At 39.4% G+C, this 24,668-nt stretch overlaps 1 protein-coding gene across 6 annotated transcripts; it reads left to right on the forward strand.

The window, feature by feature from the left end:
- The first annotated feature begins 1,603 nt into the window (after positions 1-1,603).
- On the forward strand, positions 1,604-24,540 carry MSI1 (musashi RNA binding protein 1). Of its 6 annotated transcripts, none has more exons than XM_072146222.1 (15): positions 1,604-1,762; positions 2,863-2,903; positions 3,164-3,245; positions 3,338-3,422; positions 7,648-7,689; positions 8,330-8,422; positions 9,797-9,845; positions 15,498-15,580; positions 15,975-16,092; positions 16,929-17,009; positions 17,295-17,351; positions 20,580-20,636; positions 20,887-21,041; positions 21,787-21,848; positions 23,377-24,540. In XM_072146222.1, the coding sequence occupies exons 1-14, from the start codon at positions 1,626-1,628 to the stop codon at positions 21,826-21,828; spliced, it is 1,122 nt and encodes a 373-aa protein (XP_072002323.1). In that variant the 5' UTR covers positions 1,604-1,625; the 3' UTR covers positions 21,829-21,848; positions 23,377-24,540. The 6 variants fall into 6 exon arrangements, with proteins under 6 accessions (XP_072002323.1, XP_072002329.1, XP_072002333.1 ...); XM_072146228.1 differs by having other exon boundaries at positions 1,605-1,762; positions 20,908-21,041; XM_072146232.1 differs by lacking the exon at positions 17,295-17,351 and having other exon boundaries at positions 1,605-1,762.
- The last annotated feature ends 128 nt before the right edge of the window (positions 24,541-24,668 follow it).

A 24,668-nucleotide genomic window follows, 5' to 3' on the forward strand; every position in this document is an offset into this window, starting at 1 on the left:
AAATCCAATGCAGCACTGCTATATTAAAATTATTTTACACAAGTTGGGTGCGAGCAGGCTGCTTTAAAAAATCCACTCGATCCTCACAAGCCTTAGGCCCGTTCCACACTTGCGAGTGTGATGCGATGAACTCGCATCACACTCGCAACGCAAGCTGCCGGGAACGCACGGCCCGAACGCTGCACCGCGTGAGTGAACTCAGCATGTCAGTTCACTCCTGCGGTGCAGCGTTCGGGCGCTTGCGTTGCGAGTGTGATGCGAGTTCATAGCATCACACTCGCAAGTGTGGAACGGGCCTTAAGAATGCTGCCAGTTTTTTGGCAGAATCTATCTATCTATCTATCTATCCATCTATCTATCAATCATCATCCATCTATTATCTATCTACCTAATATCTGTTTAATTGCTGTCTATCTAATATCTTTCTACTAATTATCCATTAATCTAACTGCCTTCCTACTTGATATCAATTGATCTGATTATTATTCTATTTCCCTTATATGTATGTATCTTTCTATACATCATCTATACATTATCTATATAATATCTGTCTACCTAGATAATTCTATATTAATCTATCATACTATGTTTATGCATCTTTTATCCAATATGTATTATTGTAATTATGGCTTTCTGAATGTTTATGCCAATTTTATCTGGATGTTTATTTAGTAATTTTAAACATTGTTTTTTTCTTCAAATAGAAGTTTGATTGTGGAGCTGGCTTCGTAGGGAAATAACCTGTTTAATTACCAAGAACTCATCCTGAACATTGCTACTCTTAGTAATCAATAGGATAAGCAATTACCATCCTAGTGTAGAAAGTCCAGTGAGTAAAAACAGACAACTAATTGTATTTCATTTATTCATAATATTTTATGTAGCATAGGCTTATCGAATTATCAGATCTTTTCATGTATTGGGGTAATAATTCCTATTATGTAGGGCTACTGGATCTATAATTCTGGTACAGACAGCCATGACACCTGTTGCCCATCAGTCCCATACGCATGTCTGATCTCTGATGTAAGTTTGAATGGATCAGAATGGTGTGAAGATCAGGTGAATATACATTGTATATCATGCCTGGGGTATACAGCTCCGATTTCATCCCATATACAGTAGCTTCACTTGTGGTTGATGTTCAGCTGATGTCTAGGCTGAGCCTCTGCAAGGACAATGGGTTGAGAACACGCTCTACTGTGCAAACTACACCAAGAAGAAGGAGGATGAAGATGATGATATTGCTAATACTATTACTAATATTTCCACTGCTATATGTGGCATCTGCGCTACTCCATCACACTGGTGATGATGCCAGTCCTAGGTCACAGCTGGGCACAGACTGGTGACAGGTTATAGGGAGGCACTTGTGATTCATAGTTAATGCTTTATATGTAGTTCGGCTGGAATGCCATCCCCACCCCCACCACATTTCCAGTGGCTTTAGGGACAGTCAGTGGCAAGCTGGCTCAGTAGGGGGGGGTGGGGGCAGGTGTCAGGGAGGGCTCCAGGACAAGGGGCGTGGCCTAGCGCTACAGTGAAGGCGGGCTCTAAAAGCGGGGAGGTGTTTCCTTTCGGATAAACCGCTAGGTTTGTCCCAATGGGGGTGTGTCAGGACTATAATGGGCGTGGTCAGCACGCCCCCTTCCATCCTCTTGTCCCGGGAGCTGCCTCCGTTCTCAGGAGCCGCCAGAGACCGAATGGAGACAGAAGCGCCCCAGCCCGGACTGTCGCCCCCGGACTCTGCGCACGACCCTTGGTAAGGAGCGCTGGCCGTCTTCATGCCCGGGGCTGTGTGCGGTGCTGGCCGCAGGAGGGCATCCTACGTGGGGAGGTACCTGGGTACACGGGGACCTTATGTGCAGGTCAGGGACGCGGGGAAACAGAGGCCGGACTGCAGCTAGTACTTAGGGATGCAGTGATGGGCAGTATGGCTGCCAGGGCTCTGGAGACTCCTGTTTAACCAAAGTTTAGGTGGCACTTATTGTACCCAGACACTGGCATTTCTGCTTCTTCTCAGCTACATGTCTGTTCCCTAATCCCTGGCACTGGATATCAATCAGAGCATCACTGCAGGCGCCCATGATAAGTTTCTGCTCCATCCTTTCTACCATCCATCTGCACTTCCAGAGTATAGACTGGTATCACCTGGCCCTCATCACTTCCCTACTCAGAAAGTTCAGCAGAACGCACAAAATGTTCTGGTCATCCCTCTGGTGGTCTCAGTGCTGACCCTGAAGTCACTGAGTGGTCCTACAAGTTACAATTGTCTCTATAATAGTTTCCATACTCTACTATTTGTTTTATGACAGATTGGTGAATTATATAAATCATTTGCATGTTCTTATTCATTGAAGATTAATAAAGCCTTTAATTAAATACTCCTATTGTATAACTATAGAGAGGATTATGGTACTTGGTTTCTCTGAACCTATTGAGCTTTTATCCATTAGATGCCTTTGTTGCAATGTATTGTTCTGTTCCATCGTGTGTGTGTGTGTGTGTATGTATGTATGTATGTATGTATGTATGTATGTATATATATATATATATATATATATATATATATATATAATTTTATGATATGTCGCTTTTAAAGCTTGGCTCAGAATGGGTTCGGAAGCCCTGTCTTTTTATCTGCATCTCTTTCCCCAGGTTTTCATCTCTTTAATAATATCCTTGGTTCAGGTATTTTTGCACAGCGCCCTGACCTTTCTCTTTCAGACTACGTTCAGAGAGATTTCCCTGCTGCTTTTCACCCTGTGTTATATACGAATTTGCGCAAATAAGTTATGGTTTGGCGTTTGTCTTTTGTTTGTCTTTCCTGACGCTTCTTCATGTTCCTTTTTGTCCTTCCAGCAAAATGTTCATCGGGGGACTGAGCTGGCAGACTACACAAGGTGAGCGGGATCATTTCACAGCGAGTCGGATGGGCAGAATGTGTGGGTTCGGAATTGTTGGCACCCCTGTACTTTTTCACCCCTTTTTTTCTTCCTTGTGTTCTCCACCCTTTCCTTTCTTTCTCCCTCATATGTGCACCCTCCCTCCATCGCGTTCTCTCCCTCTCCCTTTGCTTGGACACGATGTGATTGGATTTTCTGTTGCATTCTGGGATCCGTCTGCTTCACTTGGTTGTGATAGGCTGCTCTTGTGTTTGTAGAGGGCCTGCGGGAGTATTTCAGTCAATTCGGGGACGTGAAGGAGTGTCTTGTCATGAGAGATCCATTAACCAAAAGATCCAGGTGAGGTTCAGTATAAATATGGATTTGATGTGCTATCTCTTGAATGTACATGGGTCAGTGGTCTTATTCTCTCATGCTTTGCTATTCATTAGGGGTTTTGGATTCGTCACTTTTATGGACCAGGCTGGAGTAGACAAAGTCCTTGCTCAATCAAGACACGAACTGGACTCCAAGACGGTATGAGAGCTATTTGTTTTCTGAGTACTGAAAGTCTGTAAGATGCTATATGAAGACTGTGTGGTAAAACCAATGTTTTATTTTTATGTGATGTAGACGTGTACATAACAATGTTGTAGTGTTTGTTATCATTAGTATATTTGTTACATAATAGATAGCGTCGGAAAAAAAAATCACAATGCTGTGAGTGGATATTCACCGAGGCCTATGATCCACTACCCGCTATTCACACCACCCGCTGATTCTTGAGAGGTTTTGGTACAAACAATGGTTTACACCTTGCACAGACTGTGACTTACAGCCAGTGCAAACTTCATAGGTGATCTCCAGCATTAGTGGCGCAATGGCTTTGATGCTGCAGATAATACGGACTTGTTCAACATTTGTATGAAAAGTAAAGTATCTTTTTTGTTTAGCAGGCAAGCAATTTAGACAGCATGTGGGGGAAAGCAGGTATGATACCGTGTTGTATAGGTTGTGTCATTCCCATTAGTGATGCCACATACTAGATCACTAAAAAGAACCTAGTTAGACTGCTGTGTACAGTACTGGAGACCAGATCTTAGAAGGTCGTCAGTTCGTAAAACTGCTTTCTTGTCACATATCCATTAATGTCTCTTAGCTTTTTAGTTATTTATTCTATCATTTTTTTTCCTTCTAAGATATATATGTTTGTGTGTTGCCTTATGATTGATCTTGACATTGACATGAAATCAATTGTTTATTATAAATCTAAATCTTTTGTTATCAGTACCTTTTTCTATTCTATGAGCAGCTGTAAACCAACCTCTTTGACTTAGAGGGTCATATGTTTTCTGCCATAGTATTAGTTGTAGAAAGTTCTACTTTACTTGACTTTGTTACAATGGAAATGGACTGGCTTACTTCTACACTGCAACTCCCAAGATACCTTGTAATATGCCCATGCATCATCTGTGATGCAGCAGTCCTGTCATAAGCCAATACCTGATGTAACACAAGAGACACATTTATTCATCTGTGTATAACACAAAAAATCTGATTGTCAGAAAACTTCATATTTCCATACATTAAAGTGAATATATTAAATTAGGGGTGCAGGATGGCAAACATAGACTGTCAAGAAGAGGAAGATTATCCCATTTACTCAGGGAAGAGGATTTCACTATGCAATTCTTACAGAACATTTCAGGTGGCAGGAGGAGCTTTCATCAGGTTGTCATTATCATTAGCACTGGTCCCAAGAGGATTTACGGGTAGAAATCTTGGCACAGGGATCAGTAGGCTTTTGCTAAGTTTACAATGTGGTGTTACATTTTTCACTATATTATGATACTAATTCTTTTATTACTTATTTATCATTATAATGTTCTATACAGTGCTGTATTCTAGTGTTTATATTTGGTTGTAGAAGAACAAAAAAATGTATATATATTCTATACACCTAGTCCCTGAGTATGTAGGCCAGTAACGATATTTTTCCCAGTTACTTAAATGTTTTCAGTATTTTTGGAGACATGTAACTCTTGCAGCCATTCTGGCACTTTCTATTCAGCTGAGTGCAGTGTATCCTAGTTGGAGGGTTCTTGTTTATCAGCTAAAGCTGTGCGGCTCAGGGGACTGTGTCTCTGCAGACACAGGGGGAGGGGGAGTAGTGAAGCTTATGCTGCTGTCCCCAGCTTCTTGGATGGGAAGTTTCTTTTGTTACCTGGGAGGGGACAAGTGTGTGCTTTATACAAAGAGCAGTGGGAAACAGTAGAGATGCAAATGTAGACACTTTATCATTTAACTGCAGTTGGAGGAGTAGAGGGTTCGGTTGAAACTGTATAGGCTTATGTTAGCAAAATTGGTGGAGGATGGGGGTAATGTGGACTGTGATGTGAAGGTTTTCATTATAAATTTAAATTGGGTTTTTATAGCCCATGGCTTCACGTCGTAGAATGATTGCTGTCCAATATAGTGTATATTTATTTATTAAACCTATTTTAATATATTGAAAATTATTAAGTCTACCATTAGTAACTTGAACAAACCTTTCAACATGGCTCCATTATTAGCCTGTATACGGTTAAGTACGGTACATTATATTACGATACTTTCAAATGTTTTTGGTCTTCCCAGACTTTTCAATACAAAAATAAACTTTTATTCCAAAATTTTTCATTAGGAACAAATAATATATTTATCTATCTTTTTGCCACTTTTTCACCATCCAATCAGGAGTTGTTTTTTTTTGTATTTTTTAGTACTAGAGATTTAAAGTTTAATAAATACAATAGGTTATACATTTACTAGAAATAATGATAGTGTAGTGTCACTTTTCCATATTTGTATAAATGTATTGCTAACAGAGTCCTTGCCTCTGTTACAGTTTTGGTGTTGAGTGTATATAATAAGGCCAGTTCTGCCATAATTATCGCAATAGCTGATATTAGTAGATGGGAGTTATCTGGATGCTTATACTTTGTAACATTGTACTTTTATGCTTCTGAAGCTGAATGTAGATCATTACCTTGTATGTGAATGTAACTGGACCCATGTGGGAATGAAGCCTTTTTTAAAGCGGAGAATGCCGTCTAATGCTGTCTCTGTCTGTCTGTACTCTTCCTGTCTCTTCTTCTCCTGCTGAATGCTACAGGTGTCTGTGCCATTTACCTGTAACAATAGTGACTTGTGTTTAGTGATGTGAAATTGGTGCATTCCCTCCTGCTCTGAGCTGCAGCTTTCTCAGTTAATAGCATCTTCCTGGCCTTTGCTGACATAGCAGAGAGGAATGTCATGACAAAGGGGTATTGTTGGGATATTCTATCTCCTGTTTTGATTTCTCTCCCTTGATGCCCAGAAGCACAAACATTCCCCAGTTCATCGGTGAGGGCCGCAGACTATCTGCCAAATCTGACCCTGATATGCTGTCCCTGCAGATCTGGTGTCCTGGTAGCAATAATAATAATTTAACAAGCCGTAAAAAATAATAATAATTTGAAGAGCCTTAAAAAATTCCAATCTACAATGTAATTATGACTATTCTAAACAATAAATTTACTCTGACCAACAATGACTTAACATGAAAACTTCCAGACCCCCCGCCCCCCATAGAATTCTATCTGTAGTTGGGGAAAAAGTATAATGAAATGAGCAAGTGCTCCTGGAGTGACTGTTTACAGTATCCATGGCAACCTGGGTGTCACCACATTGATATAGGATCCCTACAAGGCATGTTTCCTTAGGCGCCTATATTTCACAACAGCTAAAATGATGTCATGAATCAATATGATGAAGGCTTTGTAAGTAATTTTGAGGTTGCTTTTGCTTTTATGTTATTGTTTTGCCTTTTTTTATCCACAATAAGGATATAGAAAACAACTTAATATTTTATATGGTCTTTGTGATTAATAGTAAGGAACACATATACCTTGAATGATTATCACAAAAAAAAATAAAAAAATAAACAAGGATGAATCGTCATTCAAGGATACTCCAATCTCAAATGTGAATGGATGTAATGTATATAGCATATGTTACAAAAGTCTTGGATGGCAATGCAATGTTAAAGTATTGTTGTATGTATGTGTAGGATTTTGATATAAACTAAGCCTTGTATGGTGTGTCATTTTCTTGCCGTATTTGTAATCTAGCACCACATGGTTTTCCTCTATATTATAAATGATATTGGTCATTTTAAAAAGTTTTCAGATTTTTTTTTTTATATAATATTTGTTGGTTCTTTTTATTTTTGATAAAAGCTTTGAGTTACCATATAGTATTAGTACTGTGCCTGAAAAAAATTGTGTAGTTGACTGCCTGTCATGATGAAATATAGAAACGGCAGGCAAATGGTGTGATCATAAGTCTGAGTTCTGTAAATAAAATAAGTTTACCACAACAGTAATCTATGATACATTATATAAGGCAAGTTGTAGATACTTTTTGTCAACATCTTACAGGTCTATATGTGAAAGCTTAAGGAATATGGCTGTCTTTATTTAGTTGGTCATAGACATTAAATACTTCTCGTATCCCACCAAGTTTACTTGGATACGCTGACAATCTAATGAATGTAAGGACCCTTTTGCTGTCACTCTAATTGGTCAATAGTTAACTGGGTTACAGTTGTTTTTGTGTTTTTCAGTTGGTTTTAGTTTCCTACTGTCGGCGTTAGTTACATTATTACATCTCCGTAGCTTTCTTTGTTTGTACTTCAAGAAATTATGCAAAAGTTTAAAAAATTCCATATTTTTATTTTCAGATTGACCCAAAAGTAGCCTTTCCTCGCAGAGCTCAGCCTAAGGTAAGTTCAGGATCAGCAGTATGTGGGTTTCAATAGGCAGATATTATTAAAGCGAGTAAATTCCTGGAAGCAGTGTGGTGGAGATAGTTGGGGACAATCAGTAAAGCAGCAGGGGAGAGACCTAGGAGAGAGATGTAACTATTGGAAGGAAATCGGCTTATGTCCAATAACTGGCAGGTGGATCAGAATTGGGTCCTGCAAACACCGGCAGAACTGGGTTAATTCCCTTAAGTAGTTTGTTGACAGACGGCATCTTGGTGTCAGAGCCAGGAAGCTTAGCGCCAGGGTAATTAGGGGCAGCTGGGAGACCCTCAAACAAGGCTCATTTTATTAGTTGCTGTGATTAGTTGTTTTTGTCAGATTTTTTTTTTTCCATGTATGTCTTTATATCATCTCTGGCAAGTGCCTTCTGGGAATAATTTCACTCCATTTTTCCCTTATCAAAGTGGCTTTCGTAAAAGGGTTTTCATAAAAAGTAGGATACTTTTCTACACACTTTATAACCTTCCGTGGAGCTATAAAGAAATTATATAATCACTTTCATCATATGCAGAGACAGCACCTGTGTTCATGCCTGCTGCTCGTCTCCTGGTCAGTCTCTTGTCCACACACGTCAACTAACAACTCTTAATTGTTACAGATGGTGACAAGGACAAAGAAGATTTTTGTGGGCGGACTGTCGGTGAATACAACTGTTGAGGATGTAAAACAATATTTTGAGCAGTTTGGAAAGGTGAGTCTGTGTTTTCAGCAATGTTTTCTGTGATCACAAAGTTTTAGGCACAAATTATTGACTGAGTTGTTTGGTAATTAGCCGAAATCCATCATCCTGATAAAGCATATGTTAATGAAGGCCTGTGGTCTCTATGACAGCTGGGGAGGCATTCTCATCCGCGTCAGTAAGTCGCTGGTCAGCACGTGGGGAGATTTCAAAAGAAGCCTGTAGATTTGGGGATTAAGCGAATAAAGCAATACACATTTCCTTTTTTTTTTTCTTTTGGTTTAGAGGTATTGTTAGATACAACAACCATATGAAAAGTTGCAATTCTGCAGTGATAATGAGATTATTACAAAGTATGGCTTCTCTGCTCTGTCCATGACACCTGAGGATTGCCCTCCCCCATTATAAACCCCTCACAGACAGTGACGAACAAGCCTTGTTATAAGGCGATTAGATCCCCATTTAATTAGGAGGTTGGAGAGATCACTGGATGACTCGGATTTCTCTCCCATCGGCTGCAGATTATCTACCACAGTGTATTGTAGGGGGTGGTGATTATACATTACACACAGATGACAGGGGCACACTTTATTTCAGCAAGGGTTTATAGACTGTGATGGTCACCTGTCCACAAACACAGATTACAAAAAAGAGTGAAACTTTGTGTCTTGGGCTTTAAAGTGAAAGCTTGTATTCTTGTATTGTATCTTGTTATTTCATTCTTGCTACTTTTTATTTTACTTGCCCACTTTTGTCTTTGTTTCTTCTTTCTACATCTCTGTCTCTCCTTGCATCTCATACTCCCTCTCCCCTGATATCTGCTGGGGCCCTCCCCCCTCCCCCCATCTTTTCAGTCGCACACAAAAGCTTTTGCCTCTTTCCCTCTCCCCTGCGGCTCAGGACATACTAAGCTGCAGTCATAGTAACAGGACAGGGCTCCCAGAGCCTCTGATTCTCCAGGGAACCAAACGGTTTTCTTTGAAAGGCAAGAAACTGTTTGACCTGATGAGTAAATAAATATCTCATAGATCTTAGATCTAGCAACTAGCAGGACACACAGCATCCCATAACGGCTGTGATTTTCAGAGCTTCCATTTTCTCCCATCAGTTACTTTTATACCTCACAGCTTTCTTTTCTGTGTTCCCCCTCATTCTGAAGTCCCTGTGTGGCCTCCTTTTCCTTCTTTTCTTCTGCCTGCTCCCTGCCCTTCACTGTAGGCCTCCTCACCCCCTATTCTTTGCACAATGCACAGTTTCAATGCCCCTCTTTTCCTGAAATGTAACCATCAGGCTTACACGGTTACCTTTTCCACATATAGTTTGTGGCACAGATGCCATAGATGTTATCCATTTACACTGGACTGATTGCCTCCTTCTCTTGTACAGGTTGATGATGCCATGTTAATGTTTGATAAAACAACAAACAGACACAGAGGTAAGTCTATGTGCTGTGCTTTAGACATGGAAGAGAAATGTGTCCACCCAGATCTGCTTCTTGTGATGTGATAATCCTCTTTACAGAGGCTTGTGTGTGCATAAAAATGGTAAAGTTCCTGGGGATGAGTGTTCAGCATGTGGTCCGCGCTGAGCTGGACACAGCTTCATTGTTCTCTCCCTTCCTGACTCTGAATACCTGTCCATCCTCTGTTGCTGCCTGCAATCTCTGCTGATAACCCCGTTAGATTTTCAGGGTACACTATTACATATGGCAGTGCTGTTAACCCATGCTGGCTGCTGGTTGTAGGCAGATTATACAAATCTTTATCTGATCAGTCACATGATAAGGGCATCAGCCAGGCATCACATTTACATGTATCCCTTAGAGCACAGGATGTATTAGGGACTACTATACAGCTTTGGCAACATAAAAGCTATTTTGGTATATATAATAAGTTGGACACAGAGATGGGAAAGTATGTGCTATTTAAAATGAATAGGCACATATATACAGTAAGCATTTATTATATTAGTATCATGGGCGGAGTGTCACCGGTAGAGTTTATACCCCCTATAACTTCGGAGGAGGAAGCACTTTGATGACTTCCCCTTGCATCAGGCATAGCGTTGGGCTAATGTCATCTATCTCTGACCCTTGCATGTCCTTTTAGAGTGGTATTTACAAAAAATGTCCAAAACTAGAAGTAAAATGATCTTATAGGTGTATGGGATCGGATCCCATAGGACAAAACAAAAGGTACCATTTGTAAATGAAAGATTTGGGAATGTTTTCCCATGTCCCATCTTCTCAGGTCCTGTTTTTGGTCAGAAAAGACTCAAAATATCAAGATGAGGCACATGTACATACAGAGTGTTTACAGAGCACACACATAAAAGTGTGTGTGTGGGGGGGGGGGAGGTTAAGATGCGACACTGTGCACCAGAAAAGCACCCAAGTGTTTCAGGCAAAGCGCTTAGCCAACAAATAAGTGGTGTAGAGTTATACTTAACAGCACAAGAATTATCCCTGTGACTGATGCTGCACAAATCTAGTACAGTTTAATATTTTCTGGCATACCCCACTTTGAATGTGAATGTGTATACACATATCTTTCTAGTTGTACAGGACAACTTTGTAGCATATATCTGTCGTAGGGTATGGTTTTGTTTAGGTAAACTCATAGAGGCATGATTTTGTGTTAGTTTAACAGAACTTACAGCACTTTTGTTAGTAAAGGCTTAGTGTCATTTTTCAGCCTGCACAGTAATAATCTATCTGTTGTTCATAAATCACACATTCTGTGATATCAGGCCCAGAATTGACTGTAATGGAGTAACATTTACAAGCCTCATATCGGGGTTGTCATTAAAACCAAACCTGGTCGGGGGAACCCTCTTTAGGGTTAATATTTAGATGGCTTCGGCTTTCCCCAGCAATATCAGACATTTGCCATGAATCGTAGAAGTTGTAACTACAAATATTAGAGTGGATATGTTTAGAAAATTGAAAATGTAAACTATATTTATGTACAGTATGGACTTTGAGGCTCTACTCTTTATAACTCCCATACCGTATATATGTACATTTATAATGCACTCTGCAAAACGTTAAGGCAGGTGTAGAACAAAAAGTAAGAATGCTTTCAAAAGTAGAAGTTTTAAAAGTTACTGTTAACTAAATACAGAGCAGTGTGGGGGGGGGGGGTGTCCTTTATTATGGCCTTTCAAACGGTGACTCTTCTGTGACTCCTGTTGGCGGCACAATATTGATGTTTTCCGACACAACTTTTTCGATTTGTAGGTGCAAAATTTTGGCACCGCTTGTGAATCTACCTGTTTTCTGCCACTTCTATTTTTCGTACTCGTTTTTTGGTGCAATTTTGGTGTCAGTGCGCCAATTCATTTATCCCTTGCGCCACAAACTTGCATCCCTCTGAAAAATATAGTACAGTTCCAGCGCCACCCTGAACAAAATTAATAAATCCCTTTAAGAGTGAATGAACAAAAAACAAATCTGAATCATTAATATTTGGTGTGACCACCCTTTGCCTTCAAAACAGCATCAGTTCTTCTAGGTGTACTTGCCCACAGGTTTTGTAGGAACTTGGCGGGTAGGTTGGTCCAAACATATCAGAGAAATAACCATAGATCTGTGTATGTAATATTTCTAAAACCCTTCTATCTCTTTATGTTATTACTGATGATGTTGAGGTCAGGACTCTATGAGATCAACCTCATTGCCTCGAAGACTCCCTGTTCTTCTCTTCACTGACGATTGTTCTGAGAGATATTGGTTGTATGTTAAGCGTTGTTGTCCTGCTGCAGAACTTTTTTTTTGTAACACTTCTATTAACAATGTTATTTCTTAAATGCAATATTAAATTGTAGCATTTCTACCACACCTGCCAAAATAGTAGTACAGTATTGTTTAAATATATATAAATATACACAGTATATATATATATATATATATATATATATATATATATATATATATATATATATATATATATATATATATATATATATATATATACAAAGAAACAAGTTTGTCTGATCCTGCCATTAGGAGCAGCTGACTATCTATCTGTTCCCATTGTTATACATGCCTGCATACTGTAGGTGGCAAGTGCATTGAACAAAAAATGTTGTTGACTAATGCACTATTTTTAATGGTTTCATTGATGAAGAGGCTGTCTGGGCTTTAATATTTTTGTAAGAGTGACATGGGGGCTGTGAAAACAATAAAGAAGTTACACTGACCCTTCTCTGGCTCTCCAATCCAGCAATGTGCCTCTCTTCACCACCGGTCTCTGTATGTATACAGAGGCGCAGCTATGATGTCATGACGGTAGCATGCTCCTGCTATGGTGGGGATTTCCCTGACATGCATACATACAGAGATCCGCAGTGATGGGAGGCACAGTGCTGTACCAGAGCGTCAGGGAAAGTTTTGTATAACTTCTTTCTTGTTTTCATAGTACCCTAGTAAACTCTTAGATTAAATTACAGCCTCTTTAAAAATGGTGTTTTTGACAACAGCTTCACTAGCTTTATCATTTTTTATTTTGTCTAAAAAAAAAGGACCTTAGTTGTTTTTTGACAAGTTAAATTTCTCAAAATTTTTTTCAAACGCTCTCCACTCCCAGTTACACGTAAGAAGCCAAACAACAAGTGAGAAGTGTCAGTATTTCATTTGATTTTATTTTGTAAACGCATTGATGCCTTTTTTTTATAAATGACACCAGCCAAAAAGGAATCTTTGGGGGGCCTTTATTTAACGTGTTTGTGGCTTTTGTCCAACATTTAATGGTTTTTATGCGCACACCTAATCCTTTGGCTTAGATTTTAGGTTGTGTCTAATACCATCTCACACTAACTAAAGAGACATCCCCTGTACAAGGACTTATCTAAATTTGCTATTATTATAGTTTGCTAGTATGTTCTGCTCTCAACAATAGTGAAGTAAAGCTTAACGTTTCTAAAATGTAGCCATTAACTGATCAATTTACAATAAATTATGCTGGAACACCTTGCATGTTTTTTTCTGGTACCAGTTCATTATCATTTACACTGTATTATATGGTTGATACAACAGTAGAGAGGTTATTGGTTACTGTTTGTAACTACATTTTATGTCCAATTATGAAGTTATAAAAGTCAAGAATAAATGTAGTAAATGAATAGGAGAACTTTATAGGGGAACTTTACACTGTTTTAACCCCTGAGTTGCACTTTAGTCGTTTATGCCACAGATTAACCCATTACTTTTTTTACTGGATGCTCTGAAACAATGATTGGATTGCATTCATTCACATCTATATAGTGGTGTATAAAACAGTATGGTTAAAGCCAGGGATTAGGATAACTGCCAGGAACAAAAGTTGTGTATTGTGTTTGTGAGTCTCATGTTGAGGTAGAAAATATTTGAAAAGTTTGAAATCCTCTTTTAGATGTAGGAATGTATGAAATGTTCCAAGATAAAATATTCAGCACTGGACCTGAGCACTAAGTATTGCTCTGAATTCAGTGAGAGTTGTGTCTCCACTAAAGCATATAATGGTGCTATTGTTTCTCACAGCAGAAGGTTCTGAAACAGTCCCATATGCTGAGAGCTTGTCACAATGACCAATCTGCACGGTGAAGTCCGATCATATATGATACTTGTGCTTCTCGATTGTCCACTGAACTCGTATAAGAGAATTGAGCCTAGATGTAAGGGAGAAAAAGCAAGGGAGGAATGTCGAGAAGAATTAGAAAACTGTTAAAACGCTCAGTGGGCATTCATTATTTTTGCCACAAAGTGTTGTATTTTTGGCGCCTGATTTTAGCTGTGTTTTGTACTGTGTTTATATATTGTGGTTTAGAGCTAGACAATTGTAAGTCTAATTTTGCTCCAAAAAATTCACCAAAAAAGTGTTGGAAATTTAAAAGTGCATGAAAAGTTTTGGGATTGTCAGCTTGTCAGAAAAGAAGCTAAATTGTGGCACCTACATTTCATAAATATGGGGGACATGGCGCAGTACCAAGAAAAAAAAAACAGTCTGCAAAAAAAACTGAATAATAAATGTCCCCCTCAGTGGAAACTGTAAGATGCCTGCACAACACATCAAACAATATCATTATACCTGGTATTATTATACCAGTTATACCAGTGTATTGCATACAGGTATATTGGTTAAATCTCAGTCGGTGTAGGGTAGTGAAGGGGTTAATTCCCCTGTGCTCTGTCCTCCTCGCTCCAAAGCAGCTTATGATGCATTTCTCACCGCTTCCTACAGAGCACTGTTAAGGTTTGTGGCGAAAAAGGTTTGGAAGCACTGAAATGTTGCATGTTGACAACATTCCCAATTTCCCCTTATATTCATTAGACATTTTGCAACAACAGCAAAGAAAAGTTACAGTTTATTGAAAAGTGGCCTGAACTTGCGGACAAAAAAATCTAGGAAATGAATAAATTATGATATTCCTTGGCTCATATTTATTAAAGTATTTGCACCAATTTTCTGTCTGACATGCAAACTGTTTGCACCAGTATTGTGACGTGGCTGCACTATGCCCGACGTGCCATTAAATTCTGCACCTAAAGGGTTGTTATGGTGCAGAATCGGACTGTGGGCCACATTCATCACTGCAAATGCACAAAATTCGAGCTCTATGTTAAAGGTGCACCAGAAAAAAAAATAGGTGCAGACTCTCCTAGCAGGGCAAGGGTGCGCCAGTATTCAATTATCTGGCCCACCCTGCACATTAGTGAGGGAAACTGCACCTAGACCCAAAAGCAGGAAAATTAAACTTGGGCTTGAGTAAAGCTACCTATGCAGGGGCGTAACTTGAGGGGGTGCAGAGGTTGGGGTCGCACCTGGGCCCAAGAGGTTTAGGGGGCCCTTATGGTGTCACTTTCCCATATGAGAAGACTATTACTATAAACCATACATTATAGTCGGGGGCCTGGCACAGACTTTGCACTGGGGCCCATCAGCTTCTAGTTACGCCACTGTACCTATGATATGGCATCTTACAATTTTGTATCCCATACTGGAGACCACAGAAATACGTTACATTTCCCTATGTTACCACTGACCTTGAGTATTCTTGAAGTATCTTACTGTTGCATTTATCGAATATTACAGTCTGATTTTTCTTGTAGGATTTGGTTTTGTGACCTTTGAAGGCGAAGATATTGTTGAGAAAGTCTGTGAGATTCACTTCCATGAGATCAACAATAAAATGGTAATTGGCAATCCAGTAAATATTTATGGGCAGTTAGGCTGGCATGTTAAACCAACAATAAGGGTCCGTTACTGTATCTCCTTATGGTACCTATATGGTACCCCAAACCCCCAAGACTTATGTCAAAGGCCACCCACCTATACAACCACCCTGCTCTGTAGTGACAAGAGCTGTTGTAAAAGCTGTTGTAAACAGATATGTCTCTTCCTTTTCTGTTAAAGACTTGTATTCCTTGTCACTATGTCCTTATGGAAACTTTATTTAAAAGCTGAAAATCTTTCTTCCACCTTCTCCATAAAATGATTCCGGGAAAGCTATAGCTGGTTATCACTTATACCTATACAAAACTTGCTTTATGCTAATTGTTAAACTATATTATTTGTTTTACTTCAAGGTTGAATGTAAGAAGGCACAACCGAAGGAGGTGATGTCACCAACAGGTTCTGTACGGGGACGATCTCGGGTTATGCCGTATGGGATGGACGCCTTTATGCTGGGAATTGGCATGCTAGGTAATTTTATGGGAATGAAATCTCGTAATTCATGAAAACAAAAACCCTCTTCTGGTCACAAATGGTAACTACACCTCAGAGACTTCTTGCCACTTTTTGTCCAATAAATCTTACTTTAAAAAGTTTCAAAAATATTAAACTAGCAATGGTGACATTAAAATAATTACAAAATGAAATACATGTATTTGAATAATTTTTTAAGAAGATTATGATGTCTCTGGATTAAGGGGATGCTGACTGCAGACCAGATGATGGCACCAGAAAGGCAGCAAGGGTTTAAACGCCTTCTGCCTGGGAAAAACTGAATTGTCCATTACTATTACTGAAAATTCTGGTGAATTTAGATTAAACTGCAATTATAATTTAGGATGTTCTTCATTATGCAGTTTTCTAATACAGGCAGTACCCGGGTTACATACAAGATAGGGTCTGTAGGTTTGTTCCTAAGTTGAATTTGTAAGTAAGTTGGAACTGTATATTTTATCATTTTAATCCCAGCCAGAACTTTTTTTGGTCTTTTGGATTTTAAAAATGTTGGGTTGTCATAAGAATCAGGATTAACACTAATTAAATCTTCATTACAGACACCTGTGATAACTGTTACAGCTGTTTATTGTAGCCTAGGAATAAAGTACAGTAAATTACCGAAATCCAGAGGTCCGTTTGTAACTAGTTTTGTATGTAAGTCAGGTGTTCTTAAGTAGGGGACCGCCTGTATATATTACTTTAGGTGGCTAAATAGATTATTTTACTTAGGATCAGCAAAATTAGCATGCATTGTTACACAAAGAAAAAGTAATAAACTTTTTTTTTTGGCTTGATATATTTTTTTTTAGGATATCCTGGTTTCCAAGCAGCGACTTATGCCAGTCGTAGCTACACAGGCATTGCTCCAGGGTATACTTACCAGTTTCCAGGTGAGTCAGATATACCACTAAATATTGTTGAGACTCTTTAATGCGATGTTACTTCCCTGTTGAGGACTACTTGTGTGGACTAGTGGTGGCAGATTAGTGTAAAAGCTACACTGCATTTGTCAGCTCAGATGTCCATCAAGGATTGGGAACGTCAGCAATAATTTCAATTGACTTGGTATTTCATTGACACTGGGTGGTTTTGGTCAACAATTCCATACTCATTGCCAGTCACCTCTGTAGGCTGGGCTTCTAGCCATTCCTAAGCTGTTTCACATTTCGTTTTAGAATTTCGTGTAGAGAGAACCCCTCTCCCGGGCACCCCCGTCCTCCCAGAACTAACAGGTCAGTCCCATTAACTTCCTAAACCTCACAACTGAGGAGAACAGCATAAGCAGAGTGTGAGCTGGTGCCAGCCCTGCTTTGTGGGTAATGTGGACTGCATCTGGCACATTTCTTGTCCAGGATATTTTATATCAGATGTTCCATATAACATACAGGTGCTCACAATAGTTTTCTTCCTTACATGTGTGAATTGTTGGTGTTCAGTAGCTGTCTTATGACTTCCATCTACAGATATGTGAAGAAGTCGTTTCCTCTTTTTTTTCTTAAATGTGTTAAAGAAATGTGAAAAATCTGCAATAAAAAAACTTGTACTGACCTCTAATTTTCCTTGCAATCCAACAATGATGCTCCCATAATCCTTCCATGTTGATACACAGAAGAGTTGATGGTGACCACTGCAGGCAGTGAGTGGCAGAAGTGGTCACCTGCTTTATTACTGGCTCCTATCATTGTAATGGTGATGTCAGTACATGACTACTGCACCCACCGATTGGCTCCTGTGACGGTCTGTACACAAGAAAATTAAGGACAATGCGAGCACCATACAGGATAACATAGGAAATGAGGAGTAGTCATTTTTTGTTTTAAAAAATATGGAAACATCATTAATTCCATGACCAGCATAAAATAGACACATGTTTTTACTGTAAAATGAAGCTTAAACAACATAGCAATTAAATATACTGGAAAAGGTGCATCCATTACGGCTTCTTCCTACCTGGTTTAGCATGGATGGCAGATCTCTTCCCAGCAGGTGAACTTGGGAGAATGCAAAGTGAACTGATCTTTCCTTAAAAAAAATACTATGAACTATACTTTAAAGTTGGGAGTCCTGGTACAGAATTTGCATTTGGACCCAGCAGATTCAAGCTCCGTAAAGAAAGAAACCTATCGGTTACACCAAGTCAGGCAGGGAGAAGCCGTCATGAAACCAGTTCTGTCTCTATATGGAAATCTACCATCACAATCGAGCATGATAAACCAGGGCACATACTCAAAGATCCAGGCACTATGGAAATATTATATTTGTTATCCATGGCCTGAATTTAACTTTTGAAGTAATCCCTGAAAGACTACTGGGGCAGTGCAGCAGTTAGAATGTCTCCACTTCCCTCCTGCTACCTCAGCACTCCCCCCCCCCCCCACTCCCTTTGCCCGATGTAATATCACTGAAGCACAAAAAGTTCCAGCACACAGTGAGAGCTTCCACTGTAACAGGGAATCTGCAGCACGGAGGGGCTGTGGGAGTCGCCCCGGTAGACTTTCATATTCATTAGCATATTTTATGCTAATTTATTTGTTTATTTTAGAAGAAGGGCATGGATAACAAATATAGAAAGATTACCACAGTTACATTGCCTGGGTCTATGCTTGATTTTGATGCTGGATTTCCTTTAAATACTCCACATTACCAATGGAACCTGTCTGTATTTTATGCTGCCTGTTGTTTGAACAGCAGATTCCCTTTATACAGGAGCACTTTTATACTTTGTCATTGTGACCTTGTGTCAGGCTGTAGTCGCCTTTCTCTGCTCCTGCCCTGTCTCCTCCGACATATTCACATCTGGCTCCTGCTACAATTGCAAAATGGAAGATACGCAGTTTAAATTATTATGCGATCTGTATTCTTTCTGTATATTCTTTATCATTCCTGGATTTACCATTTAGGACTATGTTGTGGTAATGTAGAAATTCAGTTTTGGGGGTATGATTTATCAGTTGCAGCTCTATAGTTTTACCTCATTCACTGCTAATGGGGCTGAGACATGACAGATTCAAGTCCTGAGGGTAAGAAAGTGACTCATTGTAAGAGTTTTGAGACTGCTAACTACATCCAAAACTAAATCTTCTATTGTGGCTGTTTATTTCCTTGGGTACATGAATACACCAGGGGATTATGAATGCCATTAGAAAAACAGGCAAGTGTCTAAAATATAAAAAAAAAACACCATGCGCACCTCTCCTGGAACTCCTGTGGAAGCCATTTCTTGGTCCCTTGCTGTTCTCTATGCATCCAGGCACCAGCAATGACATGTGTTCTGTGACTGCTGGAAAATTTGATTAGCTGCAGCAGTCGCACATTTGAGACAGCAGTCATACAGTCATTGCAGCAAAAAAAAAAAAAACACACACACACACACACACACACACACAGGTCAGTTTTTGCATGTTTCAGATCTTATTCACCTGGTTATATAAAAGGCCTCCATAATGTGAGTACACGTGGGGAGAACCATGAAGTGTAAACTTTTGAAGCATTTCATGAACAAAGAGTGCAGATGATAATAATAAAATTTATAACATACTTCATAAAGTAAAGCAGCTTCTCTGTGCCTTTTTCTTCTCCTCCTTTCTCCTATAGTGAGCAGTCTGCAATGCCATACACAGCAAAGAGTTAAGGGAAGGAGGTTAAAGATTCTGTCATTTATACCTAGAGAGTATCTCACTTGATAACTCGTCTCTCTAAACAGACTAGACTATACAGCGAGTGGAAAGAGTCATTAAAGGGGTTTTCCCCCGAACAGATGTCTGGCCCTAACTAGCTGATCAGTGGGGGTCTCAGTGCTGAGACCCTCACAGATCACGAAAACAAGGGGTCTGTTGCACCCCTCTTTACTCCATCAGCATGGCGCTCTGCAATTTAAGTCAGCTCCATGGAGATTAATTGAGCAGAACGGTCATGTGCCGCCATCTGCTCCATTAATCTGACGGAGTGACGCGGGGTCCGACGCGGGTACGTGGATAGGGCCTAACTTTTGTTTTTGGGAAAACCCCTTTAGAAACATTAGCATGTTACTTTATCTCTCAGCTGTCAGTGGAGACAGAAAGATGATTTACGCACATAAATAAGGAAGAAAGGCAGGGGGAAAAGAAGGTCTCAGGAGCTTATTTCTCTAATAAAGTATATTACAAAGTTAACCAGTATCATCGGCACTATTCATTTATGCAAGTTTGTTTTCAAATTTTTAGTACACTTTAAGATCTGTGAGCTCATATATGTACTATGACATTATCTCTTTTCCCTCTGCATCAGACACTTATGCTTCTGCTTTTTCTTTGTGGAAAAGTTAAATCCTCTGTAGTAAAGATCTGTTTATGTTTATTGTTCTGCATGCTCCAGTGTCTGGTGTCTTTCATGCATCTTGATGTTGGTTCTTGTCCTATTGATATTTCATTACCTACAACATTCATTCTGTATTCTAAGTGGAGGTGTCTTGTGTTTTTCAGCAATTCCATTGACTGCATATGGACCAGTAGCGGCAGCAGCTGCAGCTGTGGTGAGAGGTAACCAGACTCTTATGAATTCATTGAGAACAGCACATTTATATAAATAAAGTAGCTAGTTATGTAACATGTTACTGACACTTGTAATATAGTCTCTATCTATTATTTAGCGTCACATATAGGGTTAAATGTGTGGAGGGGAAACAGAAATGTCTAGATGTTTGTATGCAGTTCCAGGTGGAGGGGACAGAGCTGGGGACAGAGTGTAGGGGGCTGTCTGTAAGATCTACTTTTTTACTCTGTAAACAAGGCTCCACTCCAACCCGCACAGGGGGTTTTCTGGGAACCAGCAGCCCAGGACCAATGGCAGAACTATATGGAGCGGCCAACCAAGAATCTGCAGTCAGCAGCTACATCAGTGCAGCAAGTCCAGCACCAAGCACTGGCTTTGGACACAGCCTTGGGGTAAGTGAATTGAGAATTAGTACAAGAAAGTTTTCTGCTCTTTTCCTCCTATGTTGTACTTTCGGTATTTATGCTGTACCCCATGCATATATCTGATCGCATGAAATAACAGAATGCCTCCATGGAGGATGGGGAGGATTAGAAGTCCATGCAGACATGCTGTGATTTCATGTCATCAGATATATGCATGGGGTACAATTGCTAATGTTGGGAGGCTAAATGACCTTAGATGATGTCACCCTGGTCACATGACATTACTTGGTGATGCTGAGAAGACATGGGGAGGAGCTACTGGATCATGCCTGACTCCCTATAGATGTGGCAATATGCAAGGCAAGGTTGTAAAGTTGATTATATATGGGAGAAACTATTTTTTAGCTAAAAGAAGGGTTTCAGTTAGTTAATAGGGCTCTATAGGAACCTGTCACAATCTGTATATGTGAAAAATGTGGGGACAGGTTCCCTTTAATTGTAGAGAGCAATGGAACCTTAATTCTTACGTGAACCAAGCCTAAGAGACTTATCAATATATTACTACTATCCAATGATTATGTCATGTAGGTTGGCCGCTGACAACTTCCTAATGGTTCTCTGCTGTATGAAACTTGATGGAACATTTGAAATAAAAAAAATTATTGCATTTTATTTAAGGCAACCTTCTTTTTTTTTTTTTAATGATTATTGTCCTTCTCTATACACATTTGTCATTATTTTGTTTTTTATTAATGAGGTTTTTTTTCTACAGGGTCCTCTGATTGCCACAGCTTTCACTAATGGATACCACTGAATTCACAGGTCACAGTGGAGGTTTGTAGATGAATCTAACACCTAAATAATAAGGGGGTGGTTTTGCTGCTGCTTAGAGGGTTCCAAGATTTAATTATAATTATCTATTCTTAGAATGGGGGTCAATAAAATTAAAACTAGGATAAATACATAAATCCTAGGATACACCGTTAACTACTCCAAAAAGTAATACAGGTTTGCTCTGTGCTGTTATCTATTTCTTTCTATGAAATCCACATGCACAACTGACTGACCTTGAAAATAAAATGTAGGTATTTTTTATTTGAGAATTTCGTTCTTTCCACTAGAACTTCAGTAGATAACATATTTGGTGAGAGCAGAATGAACAAATGTAGCGGTTAAGTATTGCACATTAGAGCGAAACTCTCCCCCATATAATTCAAATGAAAGGCAGACCGAAAATGTGATAGATCTTTACTGTAGTGATGAAATGTGACCACTTTTTTAAGTCTATATTGGACATGTAGTATTTTCTAAACATTTAAGTAAGTGTGAATTTTGCAGAAAATGGGCCACAGATTATCAATTTTCAATTTAGACCAATATTGGTTAAGAATATGTGATAAGAGTGAAAATGCTGTTATTAGCATAAGCGTCATGTACGCTGAACCGTCCATTCTTACAATCTCGGAGAGATTAGAACTTCTGCCGAAAATCTGAGGTAAATGATGGCACAGTCATCCCCAAAGAAGTCCATGGGGGATATTTATCATACGCTGCGCCAGCGTATGATCGCCCCGCCACTGCAAATTCGCAGCCCGATACATGAAGAGGCAGGGCCTGGCGTAGAAAAATACGCAACCGGCGACTTTTCACGTATGAAAAGTCGGCGGCAGCAGCGAGTGCGCAGGCGCGGGGATAGTAACGCCCCACTGCGCCCCCCCTTAACGCCCCTTCACGCCCCACTGGCGTGAAGGTGGCGGATTGGGGAAAATAATCGCAAAAGCAAGCAATAAGCTAGCATTTGCGATTATTTCAGGGCCTCTGCGCCACTGGCGGTGCGCAGAGGTCCTGATAAATATGCCCCTATGGGTACTGATGTAGTTAATGGGGTCACAGCAATTTGGATAGGAACTTTAGTCCAAAGGGGCCCACAGGCCCCCTACATCAACAAATACAATGATGCCAATAAAGTATCATGTCTTGTCCACCATTTTTGATGTAGAACGCAAGTAAATGTCTGCAAACCAAGGAATACACAACTTTTTGCAGCACTCACCACTTTTAAAAATGAGCCAGTCTTGATAATTTAGGACTAATGAGAGGTCAGAATAGAAATCTACACCAGCAGGTTATAGTAAACATGTTGGGCCGAGGTAAGTGCAGAGTAAATATAGTAATGGGGTGCATTTCTTGGTGTACTTAATGCATTAAATTTCCATCTATATATTAGAGAATAACTAGGCCTCCCAAACGCTGCCACACATCACTTTTCCACTTGTGCTCAATCCCTATAGTGTTGTCTTTTGTAAGCACCAAGACAAAAACAGTATGTGACCAACAATGGATTGTCACTTTGTATTTGTAGGTTCCAATGTGGAAGCTGTTCATGTCCGTGACTCTGTCCATCAGCTCTGAGTCTGTCAGACAGCCACACGCCACCTTGTGTTTGAGCAGAGTAACCGGTGCCTCCTGCATCATTTTCCCTTCTCCCAGGACGTTTTATTTATTTTGATTTTTTTCTCTCTCTTATTTCATGTCCGTCTTGTTTTTCTCTCCTTTTTGTTAGATTTGTGTTTTCATGATAGGTGTCAAGAAAACCTTTCTCATTCTAATAGCTAGTTTTGTTCTGGTGGGATGCAGGAAAAATCTGGTACCACTTGCTGTAGGGAGGGAATGGTATTTGAAGTCCGGCTGTCTGGGAATGTGTTTTCTTTATTTTTAACAAAAAAAAAATATTTTTTATGTAAATTTCGGCTTTTATGACATGAAGTGGACAATGCACAAGAACAAGACAAATGTATATTTTGCTAAATGAAATACTATTTGTAGAACAGAAATTATTTTAATTTTCTCAAAACTGGGTTGAATTTTTTTTCTCTGTAAAATATGTAAATAATGCAGACTGATCGTTCTGCTACCTCCAGGTCTTCTCTGGTCCCGGCTTCTCCTTTGCCAATTTGGGTCCGTACTTTAGCAATATTTTCCCAAAACCTGGAAGGATTGACAGGTTTTTTTTATAAACTTTTTACTACAACAGTTCTGTCCACTGGAATAAGCTGGGGTGTTTTCAGTGCAGGAGAACGCTGAGACCCCCAGCATTAGCCTCAGTACAGATTAACTCTTTCTATGCCACACATCTTATCATTGCAGAGGATATTAACGAAACACAGAAGTGAATATGCTGCTGATCTACTGTATGTTGATTGAGTCACAATTTAATTCATGCAAAGTCAGATATTTATATATCCTGGCCATTGTGTAAAATCTTGTTGACTTTCAGGTGTCCCCAAACACTTAAAATGTTGGTACATTCCTACAAGCAGGAAATAAAAACATTGCATTCCAAATATTTGGTGTCCCGAACCCATCTCCTGCTGCAAGGATTGTGTGATCATGATAAAGAGTTAACTCTGCACAAGGAAACGTACAATGCTGTATTGCAAGTTCAAAGCAATAATGTTTGTTACTGCAACTGGAATTTTTTTTTTAAAGATAGTTACAAAAAAAATAAATGATAAATTTTAACGTGTGTTGTTGTTTTTCATATTTAAATATTTCTAACATTTTAAAATATATGTGGTATAGTAATCTATCAGAAGCTCATTTTATGGTTACATTATATAAGGGTTATAGTTACGGCCCTCTCTTAGATTCCTA

Source organism: Engystomops pustulosus, chromosome 1 (genome assembly GCF_040894005.1).
Source record: "Engystomops pustulosus chromosome 1, aEngPut4.maternal, whole genome shotgun sequence".
In the NCBI taxonomy this organism is placed as follows: domain Eukaryota; kingdom Metazoa; phylum Chordata; class Amphibia; order Anura; family Leptodactylidae; genus Engystomops; species Engystomops pustulosus.